General features: G+C 33.9%; 2 protein-coding genes across 2 annotated transcripts; one reads left to right on the top strand and one right to left on the bottom strand.

Moving 5' to 3' along the window:
• Positions 1–1723: 1723 nt before the first annotated feature.
• LOC144444777 (putative peptidyl-tRNA hydrolase PTRHD1) lies at positions 1724–3919 on the bottom strand. The gene is made up of 3 exons (XM_078134311.1): positions 3833–3919; positions 2750–2851; positions 1724–2062 (listed from the first exon to the last, which is right to left on the bottom strand). Exons 1-3 carry the CDS (start codon positions 3917–3919, stop codon positions 1892–1894), a joined length of 360 nt encoding a protein of 119 aa, XP_077990437.1. The 3' UTR covers positions 1724–1891.
• Positions 3920–4159: 240 nt separating this feature from the next.
• On the top strand, positions 4160–8352 carry LOC144444154 (centromere protein O-like). The gene is made up of 6 exons (XM_078133564.1): positions 4160–4288; positions 4433–4602; positions 5413–5542; positions 6450–6718; positions 7962–8130; positions 8261–8352. Exons 1-6 carry the CDS (start codon positions 4264–4266, stop codon positions 8350–8352), a joined length of 855 nt encoding a protein of 284 aa, XP_077989690.1. The 5' UTR covers positions 4160–4263.
• The last annotated feature ends 10682 nt before the right edge of the window (positions 8353–19034 follow it).

The raw sequence follows: 19034 nt of genomic DNA, 5'->3' as shown, positions 1-19034 counted from the left end.
TTTTTTTTTCAATTTACAGCTAGTACAGCGTAACTACATGTAATATGTGTACATTTAGTTAGTTAGATCATAGACAGTGGAGGAGAAAATGTCTATGGTTAGATACAACATGTTATGCTGCCCTATCAATCACCTCTCAGATGGCCTTTGAGGGCAGAATGACATGACATATCTAACAGTCTACATGTTGTACTGTGGTTATGTTATGTTGTGCAACATATTGCATAGATTGACTCTTCTAATCATGGAGAGCACTAACAAATAAGGAATTCTTGCAAGCTGTAATGCAAACATTTAATTCAAAATAAACCCAGAGTACTTCGTGAGCCTTGTCTCAATAACCAAGAATTATATATACAGGTTATATACTATAGTGTTTTGTCGATTTATAGAATGTAAATTTTTTATTACTCTTTGTCTTTGATTTACATCTGTCTTGTATATTTTTTTTTAAGTTTTAAACTTATGAATTGTCATTCTATTCCATCCATTAACTGCAGAAGTTATTTACACAAGAACTGTAACAGCATAATGCTTAGTTCTGAGGTTGATATCATTGTCTATCTCGCAAACCAGATCTGTTATTTCTCCCTCAACACTGTGAAATAACCTCTTGGCAGGGCATCTTGGACGGTGTCATACAAGAGGCTATGGTTTACGATGATCACTGTATGATTAAATACAACGGTTATACATTTTTTTTCATTTTAAACTGTGAGCAGTTTTTTTGTATTGTATAAAATATGTCAGCAAGTATTTGTTAAATAGATATTTTAAGAACAGTTGTTTTGTAACAGGACTGTTTAGTTTAAAGTGGCCATATGGATGACAAATGGGTATTTATTTTAGATTTTTAAGACAACTTCATTATTTTTACATACGTGAAAAAATAATGTGAAACGGCATTAACCAAATCCGTTGTTTGTAACTCTGTGAAGTATGCAAAAAGTTTATTGTACATACAATAAAAAATATTTGAAACCTTTTTCAAATGTTTTTGCAATTTTTTGAGTAACAAACAAGGATTTAGTATATCTTGTTTCACATTGTTTTTTTCAAGTATAAACACATTGTAGAGCTGTTTTGTGAATTAAAAATCCAAAATGAATACCCCATTTGTCATACATCCAATGATCCATGTAATGATGTATGGCCACTTTAAAGTTAATTTGATTTGATGAATCACAGAGCTTAAAAGGGACTTGACCCTCAAAGATCTATGGATGACTATAAAACTTAATTAATGTTTGTATATTTCTTGTTCATAATTACCAGGGTTATCTGTTAATTCTTGTTTTGTATATTTTTTATTGTCAAATTGTATTTGTTATTATCTGCATAGCAGATTTTTATTAGATTGTTTACACATAAGTTTGAATTTTAGATGTTATGAATGACTATGAGTTGCAATGTACATGTGTAACGTTTTCAATCGAAACATATACAACAGAAGAAAATTGTTAAATTCAGTACAATAATGAAATTTATTACTCTACCAATGTGATCATTATTTCATCATGAAAACTGTAGTTTCATTATAATATTGTGGGCTACTTTTACTATATGTGTGTGCGAGGAGGGAGTCATGCAAGGAGTTATACTTAATGCATCATAGCATCTCTGTATTCATATATATGGTGATGTATGGAAAGTTTAAATACAGATAGAGTAAACAAAATTAAATACACCAAGTTTACATTTAATGCCATTGACTTGCATGTTCAGAAGGACTTATTTTACTTAAAGATTTATAGGGTACTAAAAGTACAAGTCTTTATGTACAAATAAAAATATACCTGTGCAAATTAAATGCATCATGTGATAATTCTATAGTAATGGCAATAATAAAGCTCTATTGAAATCATTTCTAAGGTTCAAGTTCTTTATTTAGTTATTTAAATAATTTGAATTTTTTGAAATATTTTTGAACTTGATCTTTAGGATAAGGTTTTGTAGCTAAGCAGGTTGGTATATCTTCAGGTTGTTCAATCCACAGTTTATGATCTATACTTTCTTCTTGTAATTTATTGGCAAGGCTCCTCACACTCTCTTCATCTTTTGCCTGAAAAGAAACAAACTTACTTTGTTTATCTTCCACATTGAGATATTTAAGTGGCCATATGGGTAAGGATTTGGTATTTATTTTAGATTTTTTAATTTATAAAACAATTTTATCATGGCTTCCTACTTGAAAAAACAATGTGAAACAGCATTGACCAAGTCTGTGTTTGTAACACAATACAATGACAAAAGCTAAAAAATGTGTTAAAGTTTGTTATTGTACATACAATAACAACGATTTTACACAGTTATTAATCTTTTGCAATTTTTGGAATTACAAACAAGGACTTGGGCATGTGTTGTTTCACATTGATTTTTCAAATAGGAAGCTATGATAAAATTGTTTTATAAATTAAAATCCAAAATAAATACCCAATCCTCATCTATATACATGTAATTATGGCCACTTTAATGGAATGTATACCACAAGTAATTTACATATCAATAGTTCTCAATCTGTAAAGGCTGTATCTGATTCTCAATGGAAACATAACATCAAAAGTTTTATTTGCACCACTACTATCACTTTGCAACTATATTTCTGATGATGAAATTAATTCAGTGATCTATTAAGATTTTCATTATTTTCTAAGTTCTGTGAAGACTCAAATATCACTATTTCTGTCATGGTGTTCCATGTGACTCAAACTTGGTTTCCTTTTTCGTTTCAAAATTAAAATGTTCATACCTCTAATACAACTTTGTGCATGTGATCCAAATCTGATGTATACTGCTGTACATTTGGATCATTGTAAAATGTGTGTAGAACTGCAGTACAGGCATGGCAGGCCTGTCAATAATGAAAGGAAAGTGCAGCATTATAATGTCAGTTCACTTTTGGATCAATGATTAGAAAACAAAATTTAAAATCTCAATCTACGAGGATTCCAGGCTACTTTTGGATCAAGTATCCACATAATTACTTTACATTATTATTAAGCTATATAGCAGTTGTTGGTAGGTTTAGTAGTTCTTGCTAATTTTGGTATTGTTAGGACTGACTGGACCAGTAATAGTATTGTCAGATTCATTTTACATTCAGGATATTGACAGTACTCTAACTAGTAGTAGTCCTTGTACATGTATTTCTAGTCCTGCACGAGTCTATATTACTGACTTGGAGGGACAATTGTCAGAATTGAGTCCCGGATTACTCCCTATGCAAGCAGGACTAGGAGGGACAATTGTCAGAATCGAGTTCCGGATTACTCCCTATGCAAGCCGCAGGACTAATGTATTTCAGGCACAATCACTTGTATTTACGAATATTAAAAAATTACCATAACCAGTGATTGGAAATAGCCGATGCGATCACCAGTGACGGCATTTTTTTAATATTCGTAAATACCTAATAACATCATTATTTTGTATTATGGTCATCCTAGTATTGTCATCCTGGAATAGAATATTAGCTCACAAGTGACTGTGATGTCATGATTCTGACATTGTCCCTTTCCTTCTAAAAAAAAAAAAAAAAAACGAAGAAGGAAAGGATATCGTTTTTACGTGCAGACACCGGTGGCGCTATTTTTTGAATATTCGTAAATACCCAATAACGCCGGTCGCCAGTTTGTTGTAGTATGGTCATCCTGGAATAGAAATGTTATATTCACAAGTGTCTGTGATCCTTGCAAGCTGATGGTTTTTGATGGACAGCTCTTTTCAGTAATTTCCGGGTAGATGTTAAATCGGTACAACCACAAGTTCGTAAAACCACAGACAAGGAAGTCTGTGGTAAAATATACTCTTCGTTAATTTTCAAGCGCAATACCTGTGCAATAACCGCTCCAATTGGCCATTTCAATGCATGAAGTAAATCACCTCTCACGACCACATACTGAACCAAGGGCGCAGCCATTTTCATTTACGAGAGCATCTTGGGTAATGTAATGTTATTATTATATTGTCAATCAGTTGCTTACCCAATTAGAAATGTTCTCTATGAGGAAAATCAATCGATTTAATATTTGTATTCTTTACTTTAATACCCACTTTTATTATTGTGTATAACAAACCAAATACGACCTTATTTAAACCCCTTTGGAGGCCACATATACCGAACAAACACCGGAAGTCAAAGTTTGAAAACAAACCGCGAAGCCGTCAAAACAAAGTCAAAGGTAACACCCGTTGCCAAGATCTGCCAAGAGTAATTGATGGAAGTTGACAAAGTTTTTGACATTCAGTCAGTAGATTATTGAAATGGTTGGAAACGATCAGGCGAAAGGTAATCAAACATTCATAGTTTACAGTCTGGTTCTCTGGTTATCCGCACAAATTCTGAATGAAATGGCCAAATTGGTGATCATGTTCTGATCCCGGTCCTGATATAAAAGCTACATTAAATACTCACATTTTTTAAATATGACAGGGGCTCTACAGAACCTACAAAGACTTGAAATATTAGCCAACACAGTGTGTGAAGAAGAAGGGCAGAAAATAAAGGAAATAGATGAAGTCAATCAAATGAAAGAGAGAGTTAGAGAATTGAAAGAGAAACGTGACAGATTAAATAAACAGCTGAAATATGGTCCAAAACAGGCAAGTATGATGAAAGCTGACTCACAGCAAAAACTGGGAAGTGTTTACTAGAAGGCTGTGTTTAACATCTACATGTACAGTACCTAAATATATCGCGACAAGCCGAGGTTGTTATTTTATTTGATAGATATTAGAGCACATTCTACAGAAGAACACATCAGGAGTGTGATTACAGAAAGTGCTTACATTGATTCAGTATGCTGTTTACATCAGTAAAAGTCGTACACTAAAACAACAACTCCAAATTGTGAAATGGTATATTTGATAAATATATATGTAAATACAGTCTTCAACACTCCTTTTAACTGTAACTGTTAACTCCTGGTCCTATGTAATATATTGGTCAGATGTATGTAAATGAAGGATAGAAGGTGGGTAAAAGTACTATAAAGTAACACCAAGCTTCTATATTCATGCAAAGTCCTTGGAGTAGTCCTGGAAAATGAAATTTATGAAATGATCTGTCATATAATATTGCAATTCCTTTTCCCTGACAAGTAAACTTTCTGTCAGAATAAGTCAAATATTCTATTGGTGAGTTGTATTCTGGAAAATGACATCAGTTAGCTATTTACACTTGATTTGCAATTGAAATGACTTCCAATATACACTTTCTTTCCTGTGCAATACATTTGTGTTTTATGTACAAAGAACAAATGAAGAATATATGTATTGTCTATCTGTGATTAAAAAATCAAAATGACCATCATTTAAATAATAATTACAGTAATACCTAATAAAATACATTTCATTGTCATCCAAACATACTTCCAGCAATAAATGATTATGTTAATGGCTTTGATCATGTAGGTTCTTCATCAAGTCCTAAAGAAGAGGTCTCAAGGAAAGGTCAAAGGTCAAAAAGACTCAATTGTACAAGCCTTGAGGTCGGCTCAGAAAAGAAAACAGGAAGAATTGTGTCATGCCTACAGGTTGACAGGTAACATATATCCATGTGTGTCAGTAGTTATGACAGTCATGGGTTTTGACTATCAGCTATCTGTACCGAGTCACTGACAAGTCAACTGTTCACCCTCAGACAACAATGGTAGAGTCATTATGTATTTGGCATAACAGAGGAAAGCATTGCTAATTTTTATATCCTAAGGTGGAACCCATTTCTCTTGGATAAAGACTTGGAGAGAACCTCAACACCTATATACCAGACACTAGCAATGTGTTACTGAAAGACACCAATAGTCACTTTTAAACAAAGTTACTGCCATTCACATAGATATACTGACAGACACCAATTATTTACACTAGTTACAATGATGTTAGCACAGATACTGACAGTGACTAGGACAAATACATAGGCAGGCAGACAGACAGACAGACAGACAGACCATGATAAACTTACTGACATTAATAATTTAGCCCACTTTTGTTTATTATGCGATGAAATGTAGACAGTAACTTTCTTCTTTTTTCTCAAAAAAATGTACTTTAACAGCGTCTTCAGTTATTTCTTGTTTTGTATGCTTTTTAGGCCTGTGGTCTTTCATGCAATAAACAAACAATATTCAGTGACATACTTGAGGATATGGTTACGTTACGGAAAGATGCACATATTCATCACAAACAAAGAGAAAACATTTACACAGATGTAGATAAGAGCTGGTAGCCAGCAAAGTCAACCGCCTCCCCCACAATGTCTTGCCAGCTACCTTTGTTTAAAAATTCTGTGATTCAACCACTATATATCCATAGTTGAATATATTCATTGGTCTCCCTCGTAGGTATTACCACCTACTTTGACAATTTTACCGACTACTTTCAAGTTACAAAATTAGTTACATCCCCTGAATTACATGTAAATAGCCAATCTTTTATCATCTCTTCCATAGGTATCTCTGTCACTGCAGTCCAAGACAACAGAATACGTATATGTTTTGATAGTTTCTATAGTGAAGAATACCATGAACCTTATTACATGGAGCTAGATATCAAAGACCAGAGAGTTGTCAGCATATACAGACATACATTGCCGTATTTTATTCCACTACAGAAGTTAATAGATCACAAACTAAATGAAAATACTAAGGATTTCCTGCAGACAATCAGTGGGTATTTGACTGCATATGTTGCTCGTAGACAACAGGCTGTCAACACACAGGTATTGTTGAAGTTATTGCTAATCTAAGCATCTCATCAATAATTGTAACTTTCACTGTGCTTATGTCAAAGAATAGCTCTGCCTTATAAAAAAGTATGAGCCAGTTTTGACCGACAAATTTCAATAATTGTTAGTGTCAGTATTGCCTTGTTTATTGTATGTAAATGTTATCTTCATTTCAAGCACATGCTAGCAAAATAAACACACACATCAACTGATAAAAGAAAAAAAAACCATGAACAGAGTATGCAATTGAAACGCTTCTCATAAAATGCACTCTTAGCTAATTATCCATGGATTAATTATGAGTAAATCACCAAAAATGCACTCTACCTAATTGTCCATGGATTACCACACAACTCGTTTGAAGGAATTGATCTTAGACTGGCAATGTATCATACACACACCATAATCAAATGATAAAAGAAAAAAAACATGAACAGAGTATGCAATTAAAACACTTCTCACAAAATGCACTCTTAGCTAATTATACATGGATTAATTATCAGTACATCACCAAAAATGCACTCTACCTAATTGTCCATGGATTACCGCACAACACGTTTGAAAGAATTGATCTTAGACTGGCAATCTATCATTCACACACCATAATTATAATTAATATACATAATTTCACAATAATTGCCATTGTGATAAGGGTGAACCTATTTTTTTTTTTTGTTTCTCATTACCTGACCGACCCATTTCAGCTCCGACATCAACGTAAAAACTCTTTCTTCTTTTTTTAAATCGACTGACCAACCAACCCATAGTTGCCATGAAAAAGTAATGAGAAACATAATAAATAGGGTCACCCTAATTAGGAACCTCCTCTTGAAGGCAACATGGTTTTCTTTATTTGCATTAATGTCTCCATGACAAAGTTAGGGTTTACTACAGTTCAAATCATCATGATTATTGTGAGAAACCATGTAAACTAACAATACAGTTTGTGAATTAATTACTTAATTAATGAAAGTTTACTGAATTTATTCCTTTAAATTTTCTGCCAAAGGTTTTGTTGTAGAAAGATAATGCTTACAGGATGTACGACCTTCATAATAAAGTTTTTATTGAAATCATTAGATCTTTTTTAAAATGTGTTTACAAGATCATTCACATTATTTACTTATGCAAATCTCTCTCTCTCTCTCTCTCTCTCTCTCTCTCTCTCTCTCTCTCTCTCTCTCTCTCTCTCTCTCTCTCTCTCTCTCTCTCTCTCTCTCTATCTCTTCCCCCTCAGGAGAAATTTGGTGAGCTCTTCACAGGAGAACTTCTCAGTTCCAGTGCATTTGACTATGTAGAGTTCAACCTTGGTGCCAGTGATAGCTTACCCAGTGCTGTTGATGTGAAATTGGTTTATGATGATTTAGTAGCACCTCTGCCAACAAGAGTTAGTGTAGATGTACAAGGTGAGATAGTAGATATCTTCTTTATATACTTATCCGTATACATTTACAAATGTGCATTTGTTAATCAACAAAGACTTGCAACAGGTTTTCAAGTTGATAATGATCAGTTAACTTTTTATTTCACTTTCAGGTGACTGTCCCAGGAGGTTGAGAACTAAACTGAAAAATCTGAAAGACTCCTTCAAAAGTGAACCTTTACCAAATGTGCTCAGTGATATGTAGACACTCCTGATATTTGTTGACTAACTCCCTGAACTACATGTACACACTCACTCACACACACACACACACACACAACATTATGTAACTTTGAAATAATGTCAGATTGTATCTTGGAAATACAGAGCATCGGACTATTTGTATGTCAACTAGTAGATGGGTGTGCTTCATATTTCATCAAACAAGTACCTAATATCATGTTAAACTATAGGATGTAAACAATCACTTTTTGTTTCCATATGTTTCCAAGCCAACTTGTTTTCCATCTCAAATGTTTATCCTATCAGACACTGAGTTTTAATGGCTTTCAGATACTCTGACAATTTATTTTATTTAAGAATTTGAATTGTATGCAAGTGAATGCAATAAAGTGACATTATTCCTTCTCTGATGTTTCTGTTTCTTTAATACCTTACAATAAATTGACCTTCCCTTGTCTTTGATGTTTTATTGAGAAGACAGGTAACCTCAAACAGATCGTCTTGTGACTCGACAAACATATTTCCCAGCATTGCAACGTTTTATCATCTTTACTCGACAAAAGAGTAATGTTAAGCTCTCGACCCTTTTACAGCGCTTCCAATCAAAGTATGAACAGCAAACTACTCCAACATATTGATATTGTGCCAACATGGGTATGTGTCTTTGTACAGAATTTGTAGGGTCAGATCAAAGATGTGCCACAATTTCAGTACGTTGCAGTACTTCATTCATAATTCGATTGGAAGCACAATACGGATCACGCAAGGTAAGTTATGCAATGTACGTTCTTGAGATATGCTGATCAAACAGGAAGCAATGGAGGGTAAGCTTACTAAGGCCCAGTAAAACCAGATTTAAACTGAATGCCTAGTAAGGGAATCACTAATTATGCAAATAACTCATTAAACTAAAAAAACTATGATAACAGGCTCTGTTTTTGGACAAGCGTGCTTTCTTAGGTTAATGTATGTGCCAAATTGTACAGAATTTGAAGAGTACATGATAATTACTGAATATCGTTCATTATTCAAAATACTCATTAAAGGTAAAAGTTGTAGGAACAAACTTCATAGGACAGGGGCGTATTATTATGGTTGATATATGTACCATATTATACGAAATTATTCACTAAATCTTCAAACGAAAACTTTTATAGGAGTATGAAGTCTTAAGATATAGCCTAATTACCGAAAATCATTTAATTATTCATCAACACTGTAAGGTACATCAACTAACTTTATAGGACATACACAATTTGTTATGGTTAATGTATGTACTGAATTGTATTGATATTGAAGTATGTATTCTTAAGCCTAATTACCGAAAATCATTAATTAAGCAAATTATTCATTAACACTGTAAGGTACAGCAACAAATTTTATAGGACAAATGTATGTTATGTTTAACGAATATACTAAATTATATTGAAATTGAAGTATGCAGCCTTAAGATATTGCTTAATTAGTTGATTTCATTAATATGCAAATTTCTCTAATTAAACATTAACAGATCTAGCTCAAAACCTAATCAGGTATAGCCATTACCCGAAAGATTATATATTCCAAATTTCATTACAATTGAGCCAGCCGATTTTTAGAAAATGATGACACAGACACACACGGACAGACAGACAGACATTCCCCTTTTAATACCCCCATACCCTTACGGGAGGTAAAAATTGCGTGGTTCCGATTACAGTCAATTTTAGAATAGGTGGGGTGGGTAGATTTGTTTTCATGTGTAAAAGTCTAGTTCAGTAGCTACGTTTTCCTTTGTTTTGTTTTTCATATTATGGTCTCTGTGTTATTGGTTTCTTCTCATCAGATGTACAGTAATTACAGATTGGGAGAACAGTTTTATATTGTCTGTTTAAGTTGATGTAAATATCCGTATCCACTTTTTCACGTGGGACTTCACAATTGTTGCGATTTTATTTTTTTTTTCTCGAATACGTAATAAAAAGTTTAGGATCGTCAGTGAAATACAAGGCGGGGGTCGGGTAACCTAAACCAAACAATTATTGTTTAGGCCTAAGGATGCGTGAGTAAATATTTGTCTAGCTATGCGACTATTTCAGGTCCACTGCAGTACTTCATCGTTCATATTTCGATTGGAAGTACGATGCGGATCAGGTAAAGTAAGTCATGCAAGGACAATGTACGTTCTTGAGATATGGTGATGAAACGAGGCAATGGAGCGGTGAACTTACTAAGCGTGATGAGTAAACAACCAGGCGACTATTTCAGGCAGGTCCACTGGTTTCTTCAACATTAACGGGGCACACAAGTTGAGTTTATACTTTTGTAGCGAGATTTATGCTGTGTATTTAAAAGGTACTCGAAATAGTCTACGTACGGAAGCATACATAATCATAATTTGCAAACATGGTATTAATTAATTATTTATTTATTCACCTTGAGCATTACTGCTCATCAGTAATTAAGATATAACAAATGATTCGATGATATTTTTCATACCCTAAAATGCCGAAGAATCTATACTAGGAAATCTACTGTGTTGGCAATGCCAGAACACATTTGTAATGTCACGGATGGCATGAATTGACTTTAACGTTATACTTGATGAGTAATTTAATTATGAGGTTTCTGGTTAGTATTTTCAATTGAATAAAGGGTCCATAAACCCGAAGTATGATAACTTCGAATACCAGTGGCCAAATTTCATGTATACTGCTGTTGAATTATTAATGTTTAATCTAATATTGTAAATTCTTATTTTCCGGGCCACTGGACAGGATTTCTAATGCATGCGTGGCTTTAACCATAATGTGTTCTTGTTATTAACATTTTAATAATTAAAGTGTCATCACTACTAGTATTTCATTTCATTCTGCATGACCGAGTCACGTTCGCACGAGTCATTACGAAGGATATCACTTATTACACCCGGTGGTGGACCGTAACCCAAAATATAAAACACAAAGACAGCTTCATTTGTCTAATATGTCTAATTGCTTTTTTGCCGACCCGCCCCCCGGCCGCATTAACTAACAACTCCCTAAAAGTTGAATGTTGGTCATCACCAGTGTAACTTCTGCCAACGAACACACGATAACGTTTTGGAGACGTTCCGCAAAATGTGCCACTGGCAGAGTGGCCCTCTCCTCGTCCTCGGTATAATTTTAATAGCCTGTCAAGGTGAGTGAAGGTTGTTTATTTCCAAAAAAATTACACTTGCATTTATTTTACGACTTGTCTCGATTTAATAGTCAAGAGTAAAGTGTTGTTTTCGCAGAGTCTGGCTCGAACCCCATGAGAACAATACTAACACTTGTAAAATGAAATTAAACAATGCAGTGCTATAATACTGTATTTGAAATTAACTAAACTGTCAAATTATTCAATAAAATTAACAATAACCTTGGTCACTGGTTTCAAAGAAAGATTGTTCTTTATTTTTAGCAGAAGAGTTCGGCCTTTCCTTAGAGGTGTAGACATTCATGAGAAATGTGTTCACCCAGTGGTAACCATAGCTGCAACAGTAAAACGCTAGTGTATAGATAAAAACAGGGGTGGACCAGCGTGTGGATAAATATTTTTAACAATTAATACACAATATTCTACAATTTTGTTACAATGGCACTATTTTTTGGGATAAGTCACGCTTAACATTTTACGCTCTGAATGTTTTAGGAAGAGTTTTTATCCCTCTGTAATCCGAATTTTAAACCAGTCATGATCAATCATTTAATGTTTATTTAGATAATGTTCAGCCACTTTTATTTCCATTTACACTTTTAATATGGGGCGCTCGTGAAAAGTCATTTTCCAATGTTTTTTTTTAAACACATGGCAATAAAGTATCTGTATCTGATATAAAATAGACATCAATTGAAGAATACTGTGTTAAAACATTTTGTAGGCAAATTGAGATAGACACAAACTAATAAAAATCCTCCTCTTGTTTACGCGTACGGTGGAGTACGCGAGTGGATGATACAATTGGCTTCATTATGTGGAACTAATCAATTCCAAGAGAGCGTAAACACCAAATTGAATGTTGTTATCAGAGACACTACCCTGCTATGAGTGTAATTACTTCAATGTCCGGTGCTAGCTTATATCAACATTTTACAACAATATATTTTAGATTGTGTCTTTCTTGTTTTCAACTGGATTTCTATAGTAGTGTCTCACACACTACATAAAAATGTTCATTGTCGACATGAAAAAAACTTGGTATCGTCGGGTTACAGCAAAGGTTTACAGATATTATTTTCGTTTGTAAAAAAGCTTGACCGTATAGCTATTCATAAAGCTTGTGACCATACAATTGTTTAACCTCTGGTTACTCAATACCTCAAGCGAATTTGGATACAAATCCAGTTAGATAGACACTGAAGATCACTGAAAAGTGATTTTTCGAAGCATGTCTGTTTCTCAATCAAAAGTGGAAGAAGAGAACTTTTGTATGAATCTTAGTGCTTCCATGATGAATATACATACTAGTATTACTAGTTAATGTGATCTTATATAAATATGAGAAACCGATAGTTATTTTGGGTTTACATGAATTGACATTGTGAAGTAACACCGAGTTAAGTCAGTGTTTTTAATTCAGTAATTGCTAAAAATTGAAAAGTGTAAGAGTATTATTGTACTTAAAAAAAAAAGTATTTTACATATAGTAGATGGGTAGACACAGGTAATCACTACCTAACGCCCATTCTGTGCATGCCACATCGTTTCCCCAATCACCATGCACAAGCCAATCAGATATTGTCTTTGAACAGAAAATATGGGTTATATACCCTGGTCTTTCTACGTCATGACAACCCGTCTCTACGTCAATGATTCTGCGGCCCACGAAATATGAGTCAAAATGTTCCAAATAGCTTTTTTATTTTTCCTGATGAATTATGCTTGAGGGGGTATGATTATTTTATTCCCCAGTATCATCACTGAAAACATCCGATGCAGATAAACGATTGTACCATAACTTCAACTACAACAGCCAGAAACCTTGGTATTCAACCAGATATAGGTGTGTTAATATGGACAACCAAGTAATTAATGAACTTTACAAAGAAGCTTATTTTCGCATCAGGAATATTCAATTAGTGCAATGCGGAAATATTGAACTGATGACACAACTAACCACCTGGTGCATGCGTTAGTAACATCCAGACTAGACTAAGGAAATAATCTCCTGAACAGCATCACCCAAATAGAAATTTAATTTAAACAAAGTTTAACTCATCCAGCACCCCTCGGCTCGTCTATATAATTTCCAGGAAAAAGAAACATGACCGTATCACCGACGTGTTATAATCTCTATTGATTTGTAATATTAAACTGAATGGATCTAATCCAAGATCATACTCTCAACCTTGTTGTATATACCTACCACAGAAGGAACCTATCTTTATCAATTTTTTATTTAGATATTTACTCCTTTTAAAATGCGTTTTACCTTTGTTGAGACGATATTTCTGCACAACTTGTTTTTAACTTTTCAGCCAATTATTTTTTTATGTCTTTTTTCGAGCATACTTTTGCTTTTATTCATTTTGTTTTTCTCTGTGAAGCGCGCACCTATGTGGCTATATGGCACTATAAAAGTTCTTATTCTTATATTGTTATTTATATTTATTTTTCTTCGTTCATTCGGAAAATACGAGTGACCTAAGGGTTTGCCAATAATCGTCTAGCGACTCGTAGTGACAAGGCCCCTTAGGTCACTCGTATTTTCCAAATATTATTGCAGGGAATATTATCAAATTATTACACTTTTTCAAGTAGAACACTTAGTAAAGCTGTATTATTATAATTTCCCCATTACATCATAGTGAGTTCTTTACGGTGAATGTTTTTCTAGATGGATCTACAAGATTTATTTTGCGGGCTGCAGGCAGAAGTCAGGAGGATGCATACTTGGACTGCGTGAAGAACGGATGGGAATTTGCCACAGACACTGACATGATGAAACATCAAGAGATCACATCGTTTATAGTCAATAGAGGAAGTAGCAATGTATGGATAAATGTAAGACGTAACAGCACCGATGGAAATTGGGAGACTTATAATGGTGACGTCCTGAGGTACACTGTTTTTGGTGATAATGGCCCTAACAGCGCCTATGATTGTGCTCGGCTCGTACGGTAAGGAACTATATCGTCTGGTATGACAGGAATGATCAAAGGGTTTCTAAATATCATTAAACATTTATTTAAATTTCTAAACCACTTCTAGGTATTGAATATTCCAAAGCCCTTTACAATAAGATAACGATATAATAAAAGGCGTACGAACCAAAATAAGTAGACATATATACAGCTAATGATTTCAAAACAAACTGTGGCGACACTCGGTTTTAATATATACATTGCAACATTAACGCAGCCAATGTCATATAAACTAATTTGAATCTGTCAATCAACAAAGCAAAATACGATTTTCCATAATTTTTCATTCTACAATAAGAGTGACGTGACAACCACGTCCCTTCAAAACTTGGAATTTTCCTAAAATCGAATACTGAAAAGTACATTGTAATGCATGTACATTTGGTACATGAACATGCGTACAACACATGTAAATTTAATGTTTTACACACAGAAAGTAGAATCCATGTGTTGGATACACATTGATGTTGTATTGACTTTGAGCTGAGAGAATCGTGTAAGGAACATTAATACAATAAATTGTGTACTTCGTCTTTAGCTACACCATTCCCTTTATACAAATGAAGTCGATATACCAAAAGGACTAGCAAATGTCAGAATTTCACCAGTAGGATGTGTCTACATACACTTACAAGATGTTGTTAAGAGCCAACAAGCTCGCTGTTCTTTCATTTATTAAATGTTAGAACTATGCATGAATAAACTAAAGAATTTGCAACACCTCATGCGTAGCATAATATTTAGATTATTTTATCACACTTTGCTTATTTCTCCTAGAAAATGGAGCTATGAACCATTTTCAAATTAAATTTAATGATCCGAAACAGTTTGTAAAGAAGACAATACAAAGGTTTGAACAGTATTGTGGTTTATTTAATACCTATCTGTATAATAGATGTGTTTGGGTATTATGGTAATAAATTATACTTTATTTATCCAAACAGAAGAAATATAAAACTGCCAAAAACTAATTAAGATTCTACAGACAATAAGAAAAAAGGTTATTATTCTTACTTTGCTATATGGATGAGAAATATGTACATTTGGATTTTGGATTTTTAATTTGAAAAATCTTTGACATTTTGTACTTCTAATAGCTATAGGCAGACATTTTGTACTTCTAAAAGCTATAGGCAGATCTGTGCAAATGTATTTCAACTGTTATATAACGGACCCACAGAATGCAAATAAAACAACCAACAATAAATTCGCCTGCAATTCAACACGTCAACCATTTACTACATCTAACATCGGACCCGTGCAACACACCGGTCTGCACGACTCAATGGTCCTCCACCCACCTTCCACCCCCCATCCCGTCCCCGTAAAGCAAGACTTCGTAGAAGACAACCCCGCCCCATCAAATGCATTACTTCTATGTGACTGAATACAAGAACGCTTGCATGTAATTATATGGGGTTAGACACTTGAATGGAGTCTATGTTTTTGAGTTATGCAGCACTATAGTGAGTTTTTACTACAAATATGGCTGCCATTCAGTAAAAGTGATCACAAGTAATGTTTATGTATAGTTCTATTCTTCAATATTATTTGTAAACATGATTTGAAAGAAATTGGCAATATGTAAATACTACAATGTGTCTGTGATAGGCAGGAATTGGCTTGATTTTGATAATTCACCCTGAAGATAAAGGGCAAAGGTCAAGGTCTCAAAAGCTAGCTTTCATGTGATAATATGTGGTAGGCACTTGAAAGGGGTCTCTATGTATGACAGCTTGAGTTATGTAGTAAATATTAATTTTTAAATACAAATATGACAACCATTTCGTCAAATTTGCATATGTCAAAAACAAAGTGACGTGCATGTGTCGCATATGATATGTCACATTTGTGTCAGGTTTGAATGAAATCGAATATTCTATGTCTGAGAAATGGTGTATTACGGATGGATGCTCGCACGCACGCACGCATGACAGACGGACGGACGGACGGACGGACCGACCGAGCCCCTTAATAATAGTCCCTCCTTTGAGGGACTAACTACTAAAGCACATGTAAACTTCAGTATTTCCCGCTAAAACTGACTGCGATGTTGTTAACTGTCCGGAGATGACATATCTTCAGGATATATTGGTCCTGAAATAGAGAAAATGACCCAGTTCTCTGTACAAACTGGCTTTCATAACACGCTTTAGATCTAAACTATAGTAAACAGTAATTACTATGGTAACTAAACTACTATGCAAATCTTACGAGGTGGAGGCTTGTTCCATCAAATACCTAAGGATTCGAAGTCATTTGTAAACAAAAGTGATTAAATACAAGTAATCACTACGTCACATCCTGTCTGTCCATACGTCTGTTATTTCACCACATCATATTAAAACATTACCATATACGAACAGTTTGATGTATTGTGTTTATTCGTGATTAAAAATGATGACTTGTGTTTAACCAGTTTCCTGTTCCAAGAACAATTATTACAAAAATATTTATTATTTTTTTGTTTTTTTGTGGGGGTTTCCTTTTTCGTTTGACAAACATGGACTAGCAAATAGCAAATAGCAAAATTAATTCCAAATGATAATAACTTCTCGTCCATACAATCACTTTAAAGTGGTTTACAAAATATGCATCTTTTTCATTTTCACTGTGTGCTCAAACAGGTCCGATCATTTAGTGACTTGGGCTACAGCTAGTTGTACTACAAAATGGTTCTATTTATGTGAAGATACAGGTAAGGAATATGATGTCCACTATTTATCGTTGGCTGTACAGCTAATTTAAGCTTGACATTTATTGAAGCAGTCAGTATGAGTTTCTCTGTGTCAGCCATTGACACAGTGTCAATGATATGTGAGACATAAAGTTTCTTTCCTGGCCGTTTAAAACCTGTTCTGGTTAATTATAAAAAACACAAACATCTTACATGAAAGTGAAATTATTTTATTAACCAAGTGAACTACAATGTGTGATGTACGTAGTGCTTTTGTAGACTTCAAGTATCTAAACTGAATTTTCTTTCGATTTCCTTAAACATAGAAATTGGCGTAGCAATGAACTGTCCAGCAGATTATTCCGTATACTTCCATGGTATGTCTACTATTGTGTCTTTCCATGGTATATCGACTTCAGGTAAAACGATTATGGAGCTGCCATTATGTGATCCATTATCGGGCTCACTCTTTAACACTGGAAACACAAATGTCACCTGCGCAGTCGCAGATGAAGATGGTTATACGGCAAGTTGTCAATTTATGGTCACAGTGGTACAAGGTAGGGTTTCTACGTACCGATGGCAATATATCGATATCATTTGAAATATCAATGGACAGTGATGTTATTTAATAGTTATCCTGCAGATAGTATATTTAAGCAAGAATACAGCAGGACATTTGAAAAGTGTTTTGGCGTATACATTACAGACTGGTAGATGAAAGGGTACACGCTTTTTAATCAGTTCTTAGTGGATTGAAATTTTGTATAAAATATATATTTGCATGATAATGATTGCCACCATTTGATAAATTCAAATAGTAGAGAGACATACATAGACCCAGGATATATGATTGGTAGAATGCAGTTATTTAGACGTCTTACAGAAAGGGACAATATACCTTGTTCATGTGCAAAAAACAAAACTGGACATCTCCCTTTACATTTAAGATTAATTTTAAAATTTTACAAACAGATGCGTTTCCAAACTAAATTCTAAGATGTCTTGGCATAAAGTGACACCTATGTTCATGTGTACAGTTTTTGTCATACATTATTAATTCTATGATTCATATTAAGAAAGATTCGCTCTATTTATAATTTCATAAATTTTCTTGATTTATTGTTTCAAAAGGCACATGTGATGACATAGATATCCAACCAACGGCTGGTGAGTACAGACTTGTACCTTTAACGATTTTAAATTTCACAACAGCAGTATAAATATTAAACAACTGCATGTATATATGTATGTATGTATGTATGTATGTATGTATGTATGTATGTATGTATGTATTGGAATAACACATGTATGTATGTATGTATGTATGTATGTATGTATGTATGTATGTGTGTGTGCGTGCGCGCGCATGTATGTATTATAATAAATTACTACTTTGCCTAAACAGGTACAGGAACAGACAAGTTCATGCTGACATGGCCACATTTTGTCACTGATGAATTACCGGTTATTTACGAGATGAGAATTCGTGACAAGTCTAGTGATGATTTAGGACAACTGATATACCATGGAATCACACAGCCCATAGACTTCATGTCTCAGAGTGGTAAAAGTGAATTCGATAACACCAAAGAGATTTTTATCCAAACAATGGATACAAATGTAGTTTTTATAAATTGTACTAAAGAAATAGTGGTAAGTTATACTTAGGCAACCAAATCGCTATTGACATGACCTTTTGGAGATTATACGTTATAGGAAAATTATTGCTTTTATAGACTTTTATGATGTAAATAATACTAGCTAATATAATGTATTTTATTTTCTAAGAAATGACACCAAATTAATCCTAGTTAACGGCCTACTCAACATCTCAACTTTGTCTGCCGTATAAATATACATCAGCTATAGAAATGAGTT

Source organism: Glandiceps talaboti, chromosome 13 (genome assembly GCF_964340395.1).
Source record: "Glandiceps talaboti chromosome 13, keGlaTala1.1, whole genome shotgun sequence".
Classification (NCBI taxonomy): Eukaryota; Metazoa; Hemichordata; class Enteropneusta; family Spengelidae; genus Glandiceps; species Glandiceps talaboti.
This window is presented reverse-complemented; position numbering and strand designations above follow the sequence as displayed.

Excerpts from the sequence above, each read along its gene's own strand:
- LOC144444777 (XM_078134311.1), bottom strand. The coding sequence starts at position 3,919 with ATGGCTGCGCCCTTGGTTCAGTATGTGGTCGTGAGAGGTGATTTACTT. Across the intron at positions 2,852-3,832 it reads TTGGAGCGGTTATTGCACAG|GCCTGCCATGCCTGTACTGC; the intron begins GTATTGCGCTTG and ends CATTATTGACAG. Across the intron at positions 2,063-2,749 it reads TGCACAAAGTTGTATTAGAG|GCAAAAGATGAAGAGAGTGT; the intron begins GTATGAACATTT and ends GTTTCTTTTCAG.
- LOC144444154 (XM_078133564.1), top strand. The coding sequence starts at position 4,264 with ATGGTTGGAAACGATCAGGCGAAAG. Across the intron at positions 4,603-5,412 it reads TGAAATATGGTCCAAAACAG|GTTCTTCATCAAGTCCTAAA; the intron begins GCAAGTATGATG and ends TTGATCATGTAG. Across the intron at positions 6,719-7,961 it reads AACAGGCTGTCAACACACAG|GAGAAATTTGGTGAGCTCTT; the intron begins GTATTGTTGAAG and ends CTTCCCCCTCAG.